This window comes from Staurois parvus, unplaced genomic scaffold (genome assembly GCF_062004578.1).
Source record: "Staurois parvus isolate SC_StPar_1 unplaced genomic scaffold, SC_StPar_1.0 ptg000426l, whole genome shotgun sequence".
NCBI classification, from domain to species: Eukaryota; Metazoa; Chordata; class Amphibia; order Anura; family Ranidae; genus Staurois; species Staurois parvus.
This window is the reverse complement of record NW_028318222.1, coordinates 3,671,105-3,690,766: the sequence shown is the minus strand read 5'-3', so window position 1 is coordinate 3,690,766 and position 19,662 is coordinate 3,671,105. Positions and strand designations below refer to the sequence as shown.

Sequence of the window (19,662 nt, the reverse complement as noted above, 5' to 3'; positions counted from 1 at the left end):
TCTAAAACAAATACCATTTTTTTTCCAAGTGAGAGCAATTATCCAATAGCAGAGGTTCGTAGATTCTGACATTTGTGGAAATATTTGATGTATTATTCAAAACACTACAGATCTACTTACAGTATATATTGAATCTCAGAGTCACACTAGAAACACAGACTAAGCTGAAAGCTGATCTTCACCCTCTGAGTAATCTTCCCTCCACAATCCACTCCTCCACATGAATAGCACTTTTTTTTTTTTTAATTATGCATTTACCTTTTTTTAAAGAAAAACGTGCGGCCCCACCACTCCATGCATGTCACCCATCTAGGCGAATGACATGCAGTTCTCGCTGTGGCTCCTGGGATATGCACGTCATATATCCCAGGGGGCATAGTCTGTCATTCAGAAAGGGGGGAATGCCTAGTACCGTGTCATCAGGAGGCACATCGGCTGAATCTGGAAGAGCTGGTTGGTGAACGTCTCGATGATGTCACAAGCAACATGTCGGCATGTGACTGAGCATGGGCAGAAGACACAAGGACTTCAGCGGGACAAAGCTGCAAAGCTGGATCCTCCTGGTGGGTGATGTCACGATCGCGGCGTCAGACCCCAGACCTTCTCACCAAACTCGTGACCGAAGGACTAGCCGACCTAAAACCGCGATGTCATGTGCGTAACAATGCCACACCCAGCTGCACCCTGCACAACAATTTTCCAGCTAATGGACCACAGATCGATGTACTGGCAGCCTGAGCGATTGTTACTGGGTCAGGTTAATTCCGCAATGAACCCTTCACGCTGCCACCACCTCCTTTTTGTGCAGAGAAAGAGGAAACTCGGCGATATCAGCTATAACACTATAATGGTTGAGGTAATCGTCTGTATACCACGGTTATACAGAGGGTTAAACAAACACAGTAGCCTTCTCTTTAAGGGCAGGAATTCGTAAATTGCAATAAAGCGCTATAGAAACAGTTTCAGAAGGAGAGATTTATTACTAAAAGGTCACACGGGTGCAATAAAAATATTTACAGAAAAGATGTAACTAAGATATATATATATATATCTATAAATACACATAAACATACAGAGACCAACAGCACAGCAAAGAGAGATCATAGAGAGGTGAAAGGGTTAAGGTACTTGCCAAAGTCCTGGGTTAGCAGATCCAAGTTTCAGAGCAAAAGGGCACGGGTCTCCCAGGTGGTATTGATGTTAAAATTGGAGACGTCTTCAACTCACTCTTCTGAGGCCTGACAGCCTAATTTATAGTCCCCAGCAGGGGGTGGCTCTGAAGTCAAGGACTAATACCCCGCTTAGGGCGTGGAGGTATGGGTGGAGACCTCAACTAGAGCCAAAATCCCCACTAACATATTTTGGCCCATAACTTTCCATCTGCACAAGTGACATTTCACCCGCGGGTAGATTATTATGCAGACAAGTCTGAGGATTGATTAGATATGAATTATGAAATTATACACTGAACGGTTCACGAGATCTATTTTTCTGCTTTCCTATGTGTCCGAGACAAGGCGAGTGACCCATCAAACTGTTTGCCTGCTCATTGCCCATCTGACGATATGCCTGGTTTATTATGTAAGTCTCTTATATTCTAAGATATGAGACATAGGGAAAAGATGGATTTTAAACAAAGGTTATCTGATTCTGTCACATACGCTGAGTTAGGTTTATTAGGTTGGAATCTCTTTCAACTCCTGGGAAAGCTTGCCTTATCTCTTCCGAGCTGTTACAATTTGCAGGTTCTTTGGACAAGGAGGCCCCGGCTCCCTTGGGGGGCTTTATAGCTCCTATGACCCTCCTGTTACATTCCTAACTCACACTCATCTGGCCAAATGTCACTGGGCCTCTCCAAGGGGGAGAGGGGAGGAAAGAGGGAGAAATATATTTGTCAGGATGGTTAATCCCTTTGCCAAGATGGAGGTTGAAGCCAAAATGGTTGAACCGCGTCCATCTCTGGGTATACGCTGTTACAGGTGAATATTTGAAATTTAAAGAACATACCACCCAGTAACCTAGGGTATTTAAAAAAAAAAAAAAGGGGGGGGGGGCAGGCTAAGATCCGCTTTAATCATAAGCGTCATGGGCCCCCTGCAAATTTATGCCATAAGTGTGCACCATATTGTAGCAAGCGTACACACAGAGATGGACACGGTTCAACCATTTTTGCTCCAACCTCCATCTTGGCAAAGGATCATCCATCTTGTACAAACATATCTTTCCTCATTCTCCCCCTCCCTCTCTGAGGGCCACAGTGACATTTGGTCAGTGTGTGTGTTGGAGGTGTCGCAGGCGGGCCAGAGCACAGCGGGGAGCTCTGAGCTATGGAACCTCTCTGAGCTGGGTGCCGGGCTGGCTGGGAAGCTGTGCAATCTGGCACATCGTAAAAGGATAACCCAAGCCTTCCCCTGAGTTCAAAGACATTCCAGAGGAGTAAGAAACTAGATAATACTTTTAAATCCATTTTCCCCCTATGTCTCATATCTTGGAATATGAGAGACTTACATAAAAACCAGGCATATCTTCAGATTGGCCACGAGAAGACAAACAGTTTGATATGTCACTCTTCTTGGCTAGAATATATAGGAAAGCAGAAAATGACTTCTCTTGAACCATTCAAGTGTGTATTTCATATCTAACCATTCCGCAGATGCGTCTGCTTATTAATCTATCCGCAGGTGGAATGGTACTTGTGTCTAGGAAAAGTTATGAGCCAAAATATAAGCTAGGAGAGATTTTGGTTCTAGTTTGGGTCTCCGCCTAGACAACCCCTCTCCAAATGAAGCATTGGTCCTGCTGGGGGACTACAAAACAGGCTATCAGGCCTAAGAGTTAAGTTGAAGAATTCTTCCGTTTAACATCAGAACCAACTTGGGAAACGGTGCCCTTTTGCTCTGAAATTTGATCAGCCCAAGGCTGATTGGCAAGTACTTTAACCTCCTTTCTATTACCTCTTTGCTGTGCTGTTGTTCTCTGTATATTTATATATATATTGGTTACATCTTTTTTCTGTAAATATTTTTATTGCACCCTTTTGACCTTTTAGTAACAAATCCTACTTTCTGAAAGTGTTGAACTGTTTCTATTGCTCTTTATTGCAACTTACGAATTCCTGCCTCTAAAAGAGCGCTACTGTGTGTGTTTAACCCTCTGTATAACCTGTCTGCAGTGAGAGTGCTATACAGACCATTATTTCAACCATCATAGTGTTATTGCGGATATTGCCGAGTTTCCTCTTTCTCTGTACAAAATGGAGGTGGTGGCGGCAGCGTGAAGGGTTAATTGCATAATTAACCTGACCCAGTAACAATCGCATTCAGGCTGCAGGTACATCGATTTGTGGTCCATTAGCAGGTAAATCGTTGTGCAGGGTGCAGCTGGGCATGGCATTGTTACGCACGTGACATCGCGGTTTTAGACCTTCAGTCACGAGTTTGGTGAGAAGGGCTGGGGGTCTGACGTCACGATCATCACACATATACTAGCACATTATGACAAGCTTACCTTTAATAAAATGTCCGCGCACCGTTACGGTTACTGACACTTCCATCTTCCTTTCAGCTTCACAGGCCCATTGGCTCCTGCTGCTGTCATTCACAGCCAGTGAGCCAATGAGGAAATGGCGGCAGGCTCTATGTGCTGTATTATAGATGCACAGAGCAGTGGCTCAGGAACGAGCATGTAGAGGTGCCCCCAGGGTGAGCAGCTTTCCCAGGGGGCACTGCTCGAGGGGAAGGAGCCAGGAGCGCCAGCGGGGACCCGAAAAGAAGAGCATCTGGGCTGCTCTGTGCAAAACCACTGCACAGAGCAGGTAAGTATAGACATGTTTGTTATTTAAAAATAAAACAAAACAAAAAACTAAGCTTTAGTGTCACTTTAAGATATCTAATACAATATAACTAAAAAAGAGACAGAACTCAATAAAATGTATACAGTACACACTACTGATCTACCCTATGAAGAATAAGGTGCACATTTTAGTGCAATGTATGCTATTGGACTCATCAATAGCTCAATAGAGTACAAAATAAGTGATTTCAGTCCTTAAAAAAAAAATAAAAATAAAAAAATATATGGTAAAGTCCACCACTGATGTCAAGACAATTGAAGGATGACGGTACAATCCCCATCTCAGCCAACTAAAGGAAGCCTTCATTCATAAAATACAATGCCTCCTGTTGAGTGTTACTCAGCCCAACTCTATTTTGTTTTAAGAGCAAACTAAGTAGGTTTTAATGACAAATTCAGGTTATTAGGCAAAAATACTTTTAAACCGACTCTGCAGCTCAACTGAATGTGTAAATAAACCATCTCCTTCTCCAGAAGAAAGTACTGTAAATACTTATCTCTCCTGCCGCCCATACAGCAAACGCTGCTCTAAGCAAAAGAAATAGCTGGCAGAAGTCTGTTCATCAACCAAGACTTCCAGGAGTGTTGCTATCCCGTGCTTCCCCAACCATACGTGGCTCATTTTGTTGGAAGAGCCAAGTGTCAGTGGGCCTTTCCTCCAGGTACCCAGCGTATGCTGAAAACTAAGAGAGCAAGGTACAGTTTTTCAATGCCAATATGCTGAAACACCTCTCAATAGGTGATTGTTGAGATTCCCACCACTCCTCTGGGTTACCAATGATTGAAGTGCTTTTGTGGTATACTGTTTAGTGCCAATACAATTATTCCCATGCTTAAAGCATAAGCGTGTAACAATACTCAGGAGCTGAAATTATTGTCCTGTTATTAGTCCACGCTTAAAGGAGAAGTACAGCCAAAGCTTGATAGTGGGGAGGCAGAGGTGAAAGCCTGAGACTGACAGTCCTGGTTCTCTGCTCAGAGCAGTGGGGAGAATTGAGTGATCAACTGAGTTTGATCGCTCAGTTCTCAGCCTTAGAGCAGGTGGGGGACAGATGCAACATTGATGCTGCACCCACCTAGGTAAGTATGATTTTTTTTTTTCTTTAATCCAATACTTATTTTAAGTCACCCAAGTCCCAAGTGTCATAGTTCTAAAACCTCAAATGACAGTGTGCCATAATTCCGAAACACCAAAATGTCAGTCTGCCAGAGTTCTAAAGCTTTAAATGTCAGCGTGCAGTGATTCTGAAACCTCAAAATGCCATTATCCTGAAAGCACGCTAGTATGCCATTTTTCTGGAATTTCAAACTGCATTCATCTATTGCTTTGAGCAACCAAATGCCATGTGCCATTGTTCCTGGAAGCAAGTACTGTTCTATTTTTCGTGGACCCCTGTTGTCAGTCTAACATTGCTGCACACTTACAAAAGATTCTGCAACCTCGTGTTAACGTACCATGCTTCCCAAAATTGACTGCAGCTGCGTTCAGTAACAGTGACATAACAGAGGAAACGATTACTGGAAGACTAAAGATCAACAAAGCAGGTATCTAAAAATCTGCTGCAAATAGTACCAACCATGTAATAGGAGCAATTTTATTCTGTAAACAGCTGGGGCACATTATCTGTGAAGCAGTGCTAATCCCTAAATCATCTTGTTTGAAGTATTCCAGTGAAAGCCACACGGAGATAACAGGCTGTGAGATGTGTTTTCTTACAGGTTTCCCTTGTGCCTTTGCTGGAAACATGTTTAGAAGGTTAAAATAATAAGGGCCGGTTTGTCTGGACAATGACTATGCAGCTATGTTTGTAGAGTGATGAATGAAAATCTCCCTCCCACACTTCCCTAGGTCTACGTGGCTCTAGATTTGCTGAAATGAAATCTCTGTACGCTACTCAGCCTGGTTATTGCACTCAGGACGTGGCCCTATTCACACCTGGAAGAAAAAAATGTCACCAGCACACCGAGGATCACCAATATGGGTCCAAAGGTTTTAATAAACCATCACACATCACATAGTTACAGCAAGGCAACGTTTTGGAGTCTCGCAGAACCCCTTCATCAGGCATGTGACCTATTCACACCTGAGCGTAGCGTTTTTGTGTATTTTTTTTTACACGCTTTGTTGTGCGCTTACCAAAATATATTCAGGCGGTTTCAGGATTTTCAAGTTCTGGCATTTTTTGGCATTAGCCAATAGAGAAAAATTTCACCTGTGACATCATGTGTTGACAGGCCAGAAAAATGTACTTGGTCGAGCGACAAAACTCGCTAAAGCGCACGAAAAAGACACAATTTGCATGTTTCCTTCTATTTCTATGGGTATGAAAAGGCACCAAAAACACATCAATCTGCCCAAATGAAGCTACAAAAGTAGCTCCAAAACTTCAGGCATTCTGCTTCAGGCGACTTGGAGTGGAGATGTGAACCATCTCCATAGAGTAATATTGATTTGTTTTTTCACTCTGAGCGTTTTGGAGCTTCGAGCCTTACACGTACATGCTACGGTGTGAATGGGGCCTCAAAGTTCTATTTCATCTATTACTCAAAATGAAAAAAAGGAGCCCAGCATTTTTCAAATACAAAAAGCAGTGGCTGCAATACTCACCTCCTTTCCGGTACCGTACCCTGCAGACTCGCCACTCCCTGTCACCACTGCTCTTCCAGGTTGAACAACATCAAGTACCACCTAGCCCACCTTCTGTGAGTGCAAGTCATCATGGACACACCCTGCTGGATGGTGTCCTCAACTCTAAAGGGTTCACAAACCATTATGTGAGCCCCACACCTTCCAGGATCAAGCACAGATGGTTGCTCGACCCTTGGTTCACATATATGCGGCTGTGCGGGCCGCGTTTTGAGCGGGCACAAGAGCCCATTCATTTGAATGGACGCCCGTGCCACGTGACATGCAGGAAAGAAGTCCTTGCATTATTTCTGAAAATGCAGCCCACACAGGAACCTTGGTTCCCAGTAAAGTTGCGTTTTCCAGTGCGGGCGACGTGCCATTCGAATTAATGGCACCAACCCGCAGGTCCACATTGCTCTGTGCAGGTGGTGCGGCTGCATGGATTTTCATGAGGATCCGCAGTGGCGCCACCCGCACATACAGTTGCAAGAAAAAGTATGTGAACCCCTTGGAATTACGTGGAGTTTTGCATGAATTGGGCATAAAATGTGCTCTGACCTTCATCTAAGTCACAACAATAGAAGAACACAGTCTGCTGAACATAATACTACACAAACATTAGATGTTGCCATGGTTTAATTGCACATAACATGTAAACATTCACAGTGCAGGGAGGAAAAAGTATGTGAGGCCCTAGCTTAATGACTTCTCCCAGAGCTAATTGGAGCCAGGAGTGAGCCAACCTTGACTCCAATCAGTGTGATGATATTGGATGTGTTGCTGACAGCTGTCCTGCCCTTAAAAAACACACACCTGTTTTGGGTTTACTGGTTTCAAGAAGCACTGTCTGATGTGAACCATGCCTCGCAGAAAAGAGCTCTCAGAAGACCTACGATCAAGAATTGTTGACTTGCATGAAGCTGGAAAGGGTTACAAAAGTATCTCCAAAAGCCTTGATGTTCATGTGTCCACGGTAAGACAGACTGTCTACAAATGGAGAAAGTTTAGCACTGTTGCTACTCTCCCTAGGCATGGTCGTCCTGTAAAAATGACTGCAAGAGCACAGCGCAGAATGCTGCATGAGGTAAAGAAGAATCCCAGAGTGTCAGCTAAAGACCTACAGAAATCTCTGGCACATGCTAACATTTTTGTTGACACATCTACAATAAGGAAAACATTAAACAAGAATGGAGTACATGGGAGGACACCACGGAGGAAGCCATTGCTGTCCAAAAAGAATATTGCAGCACGTTTGAAGTTTCCAAAAGAGCACCTGGATGTTCCACAGCACTACTGGCAAAATATACTGTGGACAGATGGAACCAAGATTGAGTTGTTTGGGAAGAACACACAACACTATGTGTGGAGAAAAAAAGGCACAGCACACCAACATCAAAACCTCATCCCCACTGTGAAACATGGCGGAGGGAGCATCATGGTTTGGGGCTGCTTTGCTGCCTCAGGGCCTGGACGGATTGTTGTCATTGATGGGAAAATTAATTCCAGAGTTTATCAAGACATTTTGCAGGAAAACGTACAACCATCTGTCCGCCAACTGAAGCTCCGCAGAGGATGGGTGATGCAACAGGACAATGACCCAAAGCATACAAGTAATTCTACAAAACAATGGCTGCAAAAGCACAGAATACGCCTTCTGGAGTGGCCCAGTCAGAGTCCTGACCTCAACCCGATTGAAATTCTGTGGCATGACCTTAAGAGAGCGATTCACACCAGACATCCCAAGAATATTGCTACACTGAAACAGTTTTGTGAAGAGGAGTGGTCCAAAATTACTCCAGATCGTTGTGCAGGTCTGATCTGCAACTACAGGAAACGTTTGGTTGAGGTTATTGCTGCCAAAGGAGGGTCAACCAGTTATTAAGTCCAAAGGTTCACATACTTTTTCCTCCCTGCACTGTGAATGTTTACATGTTATGTGCAATTAAACCCTGGCAACATCTAATGTTTGTGTAGTATTATGTTCAGCAGACTGTGTTCTTCTATTGTTGTGACTTAGATGACGTTCAGAGCACATTTTATGCCCAATTCATGCAAAACTCCACGTAATCCCAAGGGGTTCACATACTTTTTCTTGCAACTGTATGTGAACCAAGCCTTAAGTAACACAGATTGCTGCTGCTGTGGTACATAAGGCCTAATGTAATTAATATTAATTTTATGCATTTATGAATGTGCCAATGTTTAAAGGGCTTCCTGCTTCACATATACATTTATCTAATCCCCTCCCCTACCTAACACCACTTCAGCTCCGGAAGATTTAACCCCCTTCATGAATAGGGCATTGTTCTGCTATTCAGCACAGCCCTAAGTTAACTGGCAATTGCGCGGTCATACAACACTGTACCCAAATGACATTTTTATAATTTTTTTTCACATAAATAGAGATCACCACTGGGCTTTTTATTTTTATTATATGAATGAAAAAAAGACCAAAGATTTTGAGAAACAAAAACGTATATTCTATTTTCTGCTACAAAACATATTGGATTAAAGAGTCAAATTTTTTCATACATTTAGGCCAAAATGTGTTCTGCTACACATCTTTAGTGAAAAAAAAAAAAATTTCAAAAAGTGTAAATTAATTACTTTGTGTGACAGGTATAGCATCTGCAAACAATGGTATATACACTGGAATTTGTATTTATTTTATATACTAGTAATGGTGGTGATCAGAGACTCATAGTAGTGATAGTGCAGTGGATAATCTGACACTGACGCTGGGTGGGAACTTGCTAAATGACAACGACATTTCCAGTGACACCAATACAGTGATCAGTGCTGATACTATATACTGGACCTGCTGATCGGGTTGTGCTGTAGTGAATGCCAGCACAGAAGGGTCAGCGGGCATGCGCGCCCCCTACCCAGAAATGCCAGATCATATACATGTATGTGATCGGGCGCAGCAGGGCCGCTCTGCCGCAGTTAAACTGTGGCAGGAGGTCAGCTAGTAATTAAAGTGGAGTATCAGTCGGTATGGTTTTATATTGAGAAAGATTGGATTTTTTTTACATTTAAATCGTTGAAGAGTCTTGTTGCTTTGTTTGTGACACAACAGAAAGTGACAAGAAATCTCCTAAATTTTATGGAAAATCCCACCTTTGGCACAGGTTTTCAATGGGAAATTACCCATGAGAACTGTTAAAGAAAACCTTTAGTTCATTTTGGCTAGAATAAGTGGCCCATTGAGGCGATCTCCCTGCAATTCCACCCGCATAGCCAAAATAGGAAGTGAGAGGAAATCACACTAAAGTGAGGGAATCCCTGGTTGTCAGCAGAACAAGTGTCCCTATTGGAAAAGAAGATTTCGCCTGTTCTGGTGACAGTGCAAAATTTGGGATTTCCTTTAGCCGCCTCCCGCCCACCATATAAGGAAATGACGGGCGGGGGTTTATTCCTTCTGGGAGGACGTCACATGACGTCCTCCCACTCTAAATGCGCATGCGTGCCCCCTGGGGCACGTGGGGATCAGTGGTGCACTGTGTCCCTGGGACACAGAGGATCTCCAGAGTAAAGAGCTGATGCTGTTGGCTCTGACATGTGCTCAGCTGTGTCCTATCACAGCTGATCTCATGTAAACAAGGAAATGCCGGTTATCGGCAGTCCTCTCCTCAAGCTGACAGCGCATGAGAAAAGCCAGTAATCGGCATTCCTCAGAGGGGACATCTACAATGATCAGTGCCCTGATGATCAGTGTAGCCCCATTAGTGCCACATACCAGTGCACATCAATGCCACATAGTGCCTACCAGTGCCCATCAATGCCATATATCAGTGCCCATCAGCTGCCTATCAGTGCCGCTTATAAGTACTGCCTTTCAGTACCCACATGTGAAAGCTGTCAATACCTATCAGTGCAGCCTATCAGTGCAGCCTACCAGTGAAGGAGAAAAATTACTTATTTAAAAAATGTTATAACAGAAACTAATTTTTTAACAAATTTTTAGTCTTTTTTAGTTTGTTTAGCAAAAAATAAAAAAAAAAACCAGCGTTGATTAAATACCACCAAAAGAAAACTATTTGTCTAAAAAAAATTATAAAAATTAGGGTACAGTGTTGCATGACTGCGCAATTATCATTCTAAGTGTTACAGCGGTGAAAGCTGAAAACTGGTCTGGGCAGGAAAGGGGTAAAAAGTGCCCGGTAGGCAAGTGGTTAAAGGATAATTTCACATTTGAGAACATGTTACACGTTTCACCCATTTTTAAGGTGGAGCGTGTAACATGTGACCATAGCCGCCACCCTGTACGATCTGTCAAATTTGAAAACAGCGTGGCTGTGCGGGGCTCCACCCACATGGCCACATCATTCATTCACGGGCTTCCATGAATGAATAAAGTGAAAGTCATGACAGCCTTAGCAGCTGTGGGCTTGTAGTTTTCAATTAACTACCACAGCAATGTGGAGCGCTATGGTAGTTCATTGAAGCTTCCTGTCAGAATATCTGCTTGCTCGTGCATCCCATACGGCTAGCAGATATTAGACAGGTTTGCAGTTTCCGTCATATGTGATGAAACGCGTCGGATGGAGCCTGTGCGTCTGACATCTACAGGATGCGCTCTAACATTAGGAAGTGTACCTGTTCCTGGGACAGGAGAATACTCTGTACACAGCGCTGATTTGCCCACCTGAATGTGAGTGCAATACTTCATGATAATAAACGTGTTTTATGCAATGGTCGCCCCTTTGTCTTTCTTTGCATGGCCATACTGAGAGGTATTATCGTGTGATTAAGAATGGGGAGGAATTGAAGGTGATACTTCCATCCAGTACCATGATATAACATCTTCCAATTCTGAGGGATTCACTGGATATATTCTCACGTGTTTGTGACTCTTTTATAAGGGTCCTCATGTTCTGGTAAGAGTCCTAGCACTTTCTGGTGGTGGAGCACTAATTATATTGAAGACACGTGGTGATCTACTATATGGTTCATAACACTGGGACTATTAATTTCTACATTTGGACTCATTTATGTTATTACTTTTATGGTTGTGACAGATTCTGAGTTGTGACATTTGAGTGCGGCAATTTATTTATGTAATAAGGTCTGCGGACCCAATGACATCAGCAATCTGCTGCTCGATGAAGCAATAATTTCCAGGCTCCTGTAGACAAAAATAATAAATGCACATTTTTTTACCTGCAAAAAAAAAATTGCATTATTTTTGTCCAAAAGGTGAACTTATCCTTTAAGCTGGCCAAAGATGGATTGAATCTCCGCCAGTTCAGCAGGGACTGGCCGAGATTAGATCCATATATGGGCAGGCTGGTTGTAGAGAATTTAATCCATTGATCAACTTCAGTACAAGCAGCCTTTCCAATTTTATTTCATGCGGTAGGCTTGAAGGCTCTCTGCTGGCAGAACACAATCGTACTGCGGGAGGGATTCCCCCATCAACGCTGTGTTGATGGGGGAAATCAAGCGATTGTCTTTCCTTCCATCCCTGGTAAACAGCAATAACAACCCAATAGGAGTTCTAATCCCTCTCCACTCTTTGGCCTTAGTTATACTTTAACACCTATTAGAGGGATTTCTACCCACTTTTGAACCCATGGAATCTACTCCATCATATCCAACAATAAAATCAGATAGTTATTAGATCCCTTCTATAATCCATTGAAAACCTCCAAAAAAACACATTGGTCACAGTTACTGCATTTGAAGACTGCGATACTAATTTGAGCAGGATTCTGGTTTATGCTGTTACTCTTGCTAGATGATCCACCCTTAGCGGAGTTCAAAACGTGTTTAGGTTAGTAGCAGGGTTGGTAGCTTGAACCCAGCATGTCATGGAGCATGGCTGTTCCGATAACTGCCCCTCCCTGCATTCAGATAACCGGAATTCATGGGTCTCTAGTGTGTACCACATTCAATATTCCATTAGAATTTCATTTTGTTAAGAATATGTTTATTATGAGGAGGTAGCTCAGGGAAGTTTACATTATGTGAAAACCTGGTAAAAGCTGGAATTCCCATCTCACAAGCGGAGACGTGAATCAAGAAACTGCCAGTAAAAGCCGATATACAAATTGCATCCTGATTCCTAACTACTACTTGTACTGGCAGGCATTCCAAAGGGACTTTAAAACAGAGCTGTCTGTGCAAGGTGCTTATCTCTGAGCATGCAAGAATCAGGAGTCAAACCATTGCAGGTGCCATGTCTAGAAACAGTCAAGCATCTGGACAATAAAAACCATTATTCCCACCAACACTCAGCTGGCAGTGATAAAGCTGGTTAACACAAAGCAGACTGTTGGAAGTGTATACCATACCTGAAGAAGGTCGCTGAGATCAAGTAACATATCTGGGAGGAAGTTAAGGAAAAGACATTTATTAGACAATAGGTTCTTGTAGTCTGCCAGACATGTGGGGGAACAAACTGTGAACAATTATTATTTGTACATTGCCAATTTCCCAAAAGACAGAAAAACTAATTTAGAAATGTTACTTCATTAGAATCATGGTCAAAATTAAAGGGACAATAAACCTTAACAGTAAAATACTGCAAAAATAAAGGAATGAATATAGTACGCTAAAGAAATAGAGTAAAATGGATTTCTCAACCGGCCTTTTTTTTTTACACCTTTTTATTGTGATAATGCACAATAACACACCATGTACTCATTATTTAATGGCAATAGAATCACAGTTAGACCAATCTTGAATTTTACAGGAAAGTAATTTTCAAACAACTTCTGCTGCCATTAGAAGTACCCACTGGGTATAATGCAGATTAGTTAACAAACTGGCCTAGATTTCTAATGTACTTCTGGTTTTGAAAGGCAAAAAATCCCAAATGTTACAACTGCCTGACGTGTGTGTGTGAACTGAACCAACAAAAGTGAAAATTGTTCCTGACAGATATAACGTGAAGTTCATTTTCTTTTGAAGGAGCAGATCCGTGTGTAGGTGGACTACCTTTTGGTTCTAGTCTGCAACTTCTCTGATCATGACAAAGGGAGTGCTTAGCAGACGGTAAAGTCTTGAAAGTCTACTTAGGAGCACCTGGTACAAAAGTTAATTTCACTTAAAAGGTCTTTTTGAAACATGTAATGATTAAGAGCATAAAATACAGCCAATGATTTTTTTGGGGGGGAGAGCTTCTTCAGGACTTGAGAAGTCAATGTTCATAGAATCACTACTGAATTAACTAGGGCAAATGTGTCAAAACACAAGGCCTGCTGGCTAAATTTGACACTCCAGGCCATTTCATGTAGCCCTCAAACTTCCCCTGCAGCTTTGTCTCTAACTTGGGGGACTCTCGATTTCTGATAGTGGTGGGACGGGGGGGGGGGGCTCTTGACATCTGCTTATAATGAGAATAGCACAATTCTTTACCAGTGGAAAACGAGTCGCACACCACTGGTATCACCCACAAGAACTTTATTGGAGACAGCTCAGACAGAAAACCATGGCAGAACCATGTTCTCTCTGAACAGCATCCAATAAAGTTTCTTGTAGAGGACACCAGCAGGGTGCGACTCTCCTTTTCAGACTTGCACCATGTGCTACAGGAGTGCGAGTGGGCTCCGTGCCAGTCTGCACCTGCCCTTCAAGGATTAAGTCTCAAGTTATTACTAAAACCAGTAATACTCAAATGCAGAGGCAATTATTTAATATGATAAAGAATAGATACTTTTATATAGTCTTACAGATAAAACCTGTCCTTTGAAGGCAACCATACTGCTGATGTGGGTCCATGATGAAATTGACACCCCTGCACTAGGGGATCTTTGTTAAGGCCTGATGAAGACCACCATCTCCCAATGGCACTACGAATGGCAGGCTATATTTGATGCTCTTAACCATTTAACCAAGACCTTAAAGTGAAATAAACCTTTGTACCAGGTGCTCCTAAGTACACATTCAAACACTTTACAGTTTTCAATAAAGCAGAAATAGGGAGTAAACCTTCTGATGGGGACAACTGTTTTGGTGATAACCTCCTGAGCAGAGATGAACCCCTTGCATTGGAAAGGTTTCCTTTGATATAGAACAGGACAAAAAGGGAAAAACTCCTCAGAGAATGAACAGTTAGGCTGTGAATGACAGTGAGGCCTATAGCGTCCACTTCAGCACATTCTTCCTATATAATCTGGTCAATGTCACTCTAACCTTCCTTTATAAGCCCTTGGTAAAGCCATCTGCTTTCTGTTACAAACCTTAAAATCTTAATGGGTCTCGATATATCTCTAGTTCTGGATATAACTTAGTCACTGCACCAGCAGAAATGGATAGAAAGGATAGATTTGGATAGCAGAGGCTGGACTCTTCGCCATTATTTGGCAAATGAATAAATGTTTATAACGTTCACAATCGGATTCAAACTGATAAAGAATAAGGATGTCAAAAGTGACAATTACTTTTTAGGACTTATACAGTTTTTCTCAATGTATTACTTATACAGTGGACAGTTAACAAAATAAGGTACTTTCCATGACAAAGCATAGCGTATATGAGAATATACAGTCTTTACATTTTCACAAAGCTTCAAATGGAAGGCGCATGTCAGGACCAGCCAGCGCAAATAAGGATCAGGGGTTTATATGGATTTTCCTCTTAAAGTGGAAGTTCAGCCAAAACCTAACACTAAACCTACTCTCAGCCACATTCTAAGCCTAATCTATCTAACTCTGTAAAGAAAAGAATCGCTATACTTACCTATTCTGAAGCCGCTCTGGTCCGGTCCCTAGCGGCAGCTTGTGTGTGCAAGAGACAACCAACAACGACTGAGACGTGAAGAGAAAATGATGTCCCCATAGACTTACTATGAGGCATCTGTTGTCGGTTGCCTCTGCTCTACAAAGAAGCCGTCACTGGCAGCTCATCGATAGACCGGACCAGAGCAGCTTCAGAATAGGTAAGTACAGCAATCTCTTCTTTACAGGGTTAGATAGATTAGACTTAGAATGGGGCTGGGTGAAGAATTAGTGTTAGTGAAATTTTGGCTAAACTTCCACTTTAAGTTTGTCTGGTATCCTCAGTAAGTTTTGCAAGAAAAGTTTGGAATTCTTGTGTGAAATTGAAGTTGTTGCAGTAGAACCAAGTGTAACAAAGTTGGTCTTCTCTATGAATCAGGGATGCAGTAAAATCCTCCATACAACTGATCTCATTAACTATTGCAATCCACATTCCTTTGGTGGGAGACCTACACTCCTACGCTTTAGTGGAATACGTGATCTCACTGCGTTTATATTGATAACATTTTTTCTTGAAAATAAAGTAAAATCATATGAGGGCGGCTTTGCTGGAAATTACAGGGCTAAGGATGATCCATTGGGTGAGTCTTTGCAAACAAGTGAAACCCACAAGATGAAATTGCTGTTCTGGACCGTGTGCTTCGCAGTAAATCAAGATTTATAAATGGGCACAGCCTGGCAATTGTCTTTCCTTCATGCATATTGTTATGTTATTTACTTTACATGGGCAACACATTAAAATTCGCATATTAGAAACATCATTTGCATAGTTTAAGCTCAGGAAAATGGCACATTTATTAAAAGAAGATTTCCAGAGGAATTTGTGGTTGTAAATAAGAAAAAGAGGAATTTGTATCAAGCTAATCTTGAGTATATTCAATATGGAGATCTTTGTTATTTTCGCCTAACAAGTTGTAACCTTAAAGTGTTTGTAAAGGCTAGTTTATCTTTTTGTAAACATAACAAACATGCCATACGTACCTGCTCTGTGCAGCGGTATTGCACAGAGCTTCCCTGAACCTGCTCTTCTGGGGTCCCCTGCCAGTGCTCCATACGCAATATTCCCAACGCACACGTTCCTGAAAGTGGCTGTTCGGTATTTCTGGGTGCTGTATTGACCACAAGTTGGGAAACATGGACAACCAAAGTGAAGAAATATCACTAGCACCACCAAAGATTCCTCAAATGGGTCCAAAACTTATTTGGTGGTCACATGGTAAACACAAAGGCAAGTGTGGAGGGTGGGGATGATACTACACTGGAACATTTTTTAAATTTTTTACCAGAAAATGCATTAAAGTAAAACATGTTCTGCCTTTACCCCTGGTTCACATATAAGCGTTCCTGCGGGCCGCGTTTTGCGCGGGCACGAGAGCCCATTCATTTGAATGGACTCCCATGCTCCTGGACACGCAGGAAAGAAGTCCCTGCACTTCTTTGGAAACCACAACCCGCACAGGAACCTCGGTTCCCTGTGCGGTTGCAATTTCCAGTGTGGGTGGCATGCCACTAGAATTAATGGCACCCACCCGTGGGTTCGCATTTTTCTGTGCGGGTGGTGAGGCTGCATGGATTTTTGTGCGGATCCGCAGCGGCACCACCCACACATTTGTGAACCTAGCCACTTTAAAGAACACCTAAACTAGAAATGTAAAAACCCAACAACCGCCTAAGTCTATTTCTCTGTGGAATGGAGATCTGAGTGTGCAGCTGTGAGAAAGAGCACAATTTTAGGGGTTAATATGGTATTGTTGAATAGGCAATGGTTATTACAGTCAAGATTTAGGAGGAATCGCTTCAAGAGGTTAAAGCTGGGGAAAGAACAAGGCCAAGTTTTTTTATTCATACCTATTTACTATACTAGAGACCCAGTAGCACGTTCATGTGCTGCAAGCAATGTGACAACCCATACAGAGGTTTTTCCAGACACACTGTAATTACCCCAGTCAAAACAGTAAAGAGTTTAATCAAGGCTCAGACATGCATCTCAGCCAAGGTTACAATCTGGCCAGGAGGGGTAGAATTCCAACCAGGTAAAGCATGATATGGCTGGCTTGGCCCACTAGCCTAAAGTGAAAAATACATTTTGATTGGTTACAATGAATTACTGCTGTTAACAAATAACTATTGAAAAAAGCATTATGATTTCCTACCTTCAGCAACCATTCATGTGGCCAATGCAGTTCCCAAGGGTGTTCATCAAACCTGACCTACATCACCACTAATGAAGCACCCTGCAGGACTCCTCCACCTGCTGTACACTAGCCGGGTACTTGAGCTTAAGGATCTGTACACACACCATTCCACTGCGAAGTCCAATGAGAAAAGCCACAAACCTAATGTATCTGCTGCAATATTGTTTAATTCTGTGTTCGGTCCCTACGGTTAAGGCAATGGTCAGGTAGAACACACAGTTTAGAACGTGGCCTCCAGCGGGAGTTCAGTGTGTACCGTCATTAGTATTAAACAACATTGGAGCCAATACATTTGGTGTGCGGCTTGACTTCGCAGTTCAAATGTATTAGTAAAGTATTTCACTGATCAGCCCTTCCTGAAAGTTAGCCACCAGGGCTCATTTGGCAGAGGCCACTCAACCAATGTTGTGATCTAAGAAGACTTTCTGAAGTCCTGCTTTTTAAAGAAAAATACTTCACAGCCATTTTTCTGTAACCATTTGTTGATTTAGCAAGCAGAACTGTAAGTATAGATAACTACTTGAACGCAGATCTGCTTAAAATCAATCGCCATGACACATTTTATGTTAAATATATTCATTCCTATGAATTATCTTTGAGAACACACCACAGCCAAGATAAGAACAGTGATAAGGATGATGATTCATAGAGGTCCTATGCGTAAAGGGGCCCTGAGTCACTGCTCCAAAGAGTTTGCCAATATCCCACCAGTCATTGAGTGGGTGAAACATTTCAAAGGAAAGACTTGTACAAACACCAAGGCCAGTTTTCACTTGCAGCAAGCAAAGGGGTCAAAGGACCTTAATAAATTGGCCCATGAACAAGCAGATCTTTAATTAAAAACACTTGTTTAATATCACAGGAACTGAAATGAACGGCTGCTCGAGCTCCCTAAATTAAAACAAAACAGGAAAGACACAAAGGCCTTGAGGATGTGCGGGAGGGGAGAAAAAAAATAATTAACAAAACAAGAGATGAAACCAGACGGTTCTGCAGATGCGCACCCCTGCAATTAACCGTATGGACCAAATTAAAGCTAAGAATACAGTCTTGCCCATTCAACTATTAAATAAAAATCACTCATCTTTTACAGGCATAAAAGGGGATGACTCAAGAGTCATAATGAGCTCATCCTAAACAACGCCATAGGAAGCGGCTACTAATAGGATGTACAACAGTCTCCATGAGTGTTTGGAGAACCTGGGACATAAAACATGCCAGCGGTTGTCCACTTAATGGGATTTAGCTTAATACCTTCCAGACAAATATCATGTACAAACAGCAAATAACCATTTAATCGGCAACATTATTCTTCGCAGGATGCCATGGAAAGCATAATTACAGATTAAACAATTAAACACTTTATCAAAAGAATGCTGAATTCCTATGACAAGGAGAAACAGAACTACACCGAAGAGGTATGTTAACCAAAGATGACAAATGCTGAATGCAATGCAACAGGTTTGCTCATCTACCGATAGCAAAGACAACTAAAAGCCCAACACTGGGCAAAAATAAAACAAATTTCATTTTCCGCCCTCTCCGCACCTAATTAATGGTTTCCTATGTAAATAAAAAAAAAAACAAAGTCTCAAAAATCTTTAGGTCTCATTCACACCTGCGGTGATATGTGCGATGTGTTGTTTTGCTATGCGCCCGAGTAGTGATCTATGGTTTTCTTATGCAGAAAAATACAAGTCACTACACATAGAATGAATGTACGCTTAAAAAATGTAATCTCTTGGAGAAGGGGGAGCTGGGGCGCGATTAGGGGTCTAAAGCTGTACAGTGGTCTTGTCAATCTTGTATCTGCCCTTCCCATCACTCCCTAAAGGAATTGCCCATGTCAAAAGAAAATGGCAAGGGCATTGCAGACTGGACCCTCCCAAACTCCGAAGAAGAAACCAGTCCTGGGATCCAGAATGTCATGTGACCAAAGTTGTAGGTAAAGCCAGCCATAGATAGACTGAATCTTGACCGGTTCGCAAGGACAGGCAGAGATTCGATCCAACTATGGACAGGGCTGGTTGTACCCAAGTCGATCCATCAATCAACTTGAGTACATTCAGCCTGTCAAGACTTTTTACAAACAAATGATGCTGGTGGCTCTTGCCACTATCAGTAATCATTGTGTTCTGACAGCCGGGAAGGTTCCCTGCAAGCAAAAACACAGTAATGTTGCACGAGGGATTTCCCCATCAACAATGACTGTGTCGATGAGGGAATCAAACGATTTTCTTTCCTTCCACTCATAGTGGAAGCA

The 19,662-nt window shown here is 42.3% G+C and overlaps 1 protein-coding gene across 2 annotated transcripts in view; it reads right to left on the bottom strand.

Moving 5' to 3' along the window:
- The window catches only part of BRF1 (BRF1 general transcription factor IIIB subunit), a 507,447-nt gene that overhangs the window by 331,119 nt on the left and 156,666 nt on the right, over positions 1–19,662 (bottom strand). The window contains exon 4 of one of the 2 annotated variants that reach the window (XM_089687515.1): positions 12,778–12,809. The exons of the other annotated variant lie outside the window; for it this stretch is intronic. Coding sequence (XP_089543641.1) covers positions 12,778–12,809 — 32 coding nt within the window. The remainder of the gene's footprint in view (positions 1–12,777; positions 12,810–19,662) is intronic. 2 annotated transcript variants of the gene reach the window in all.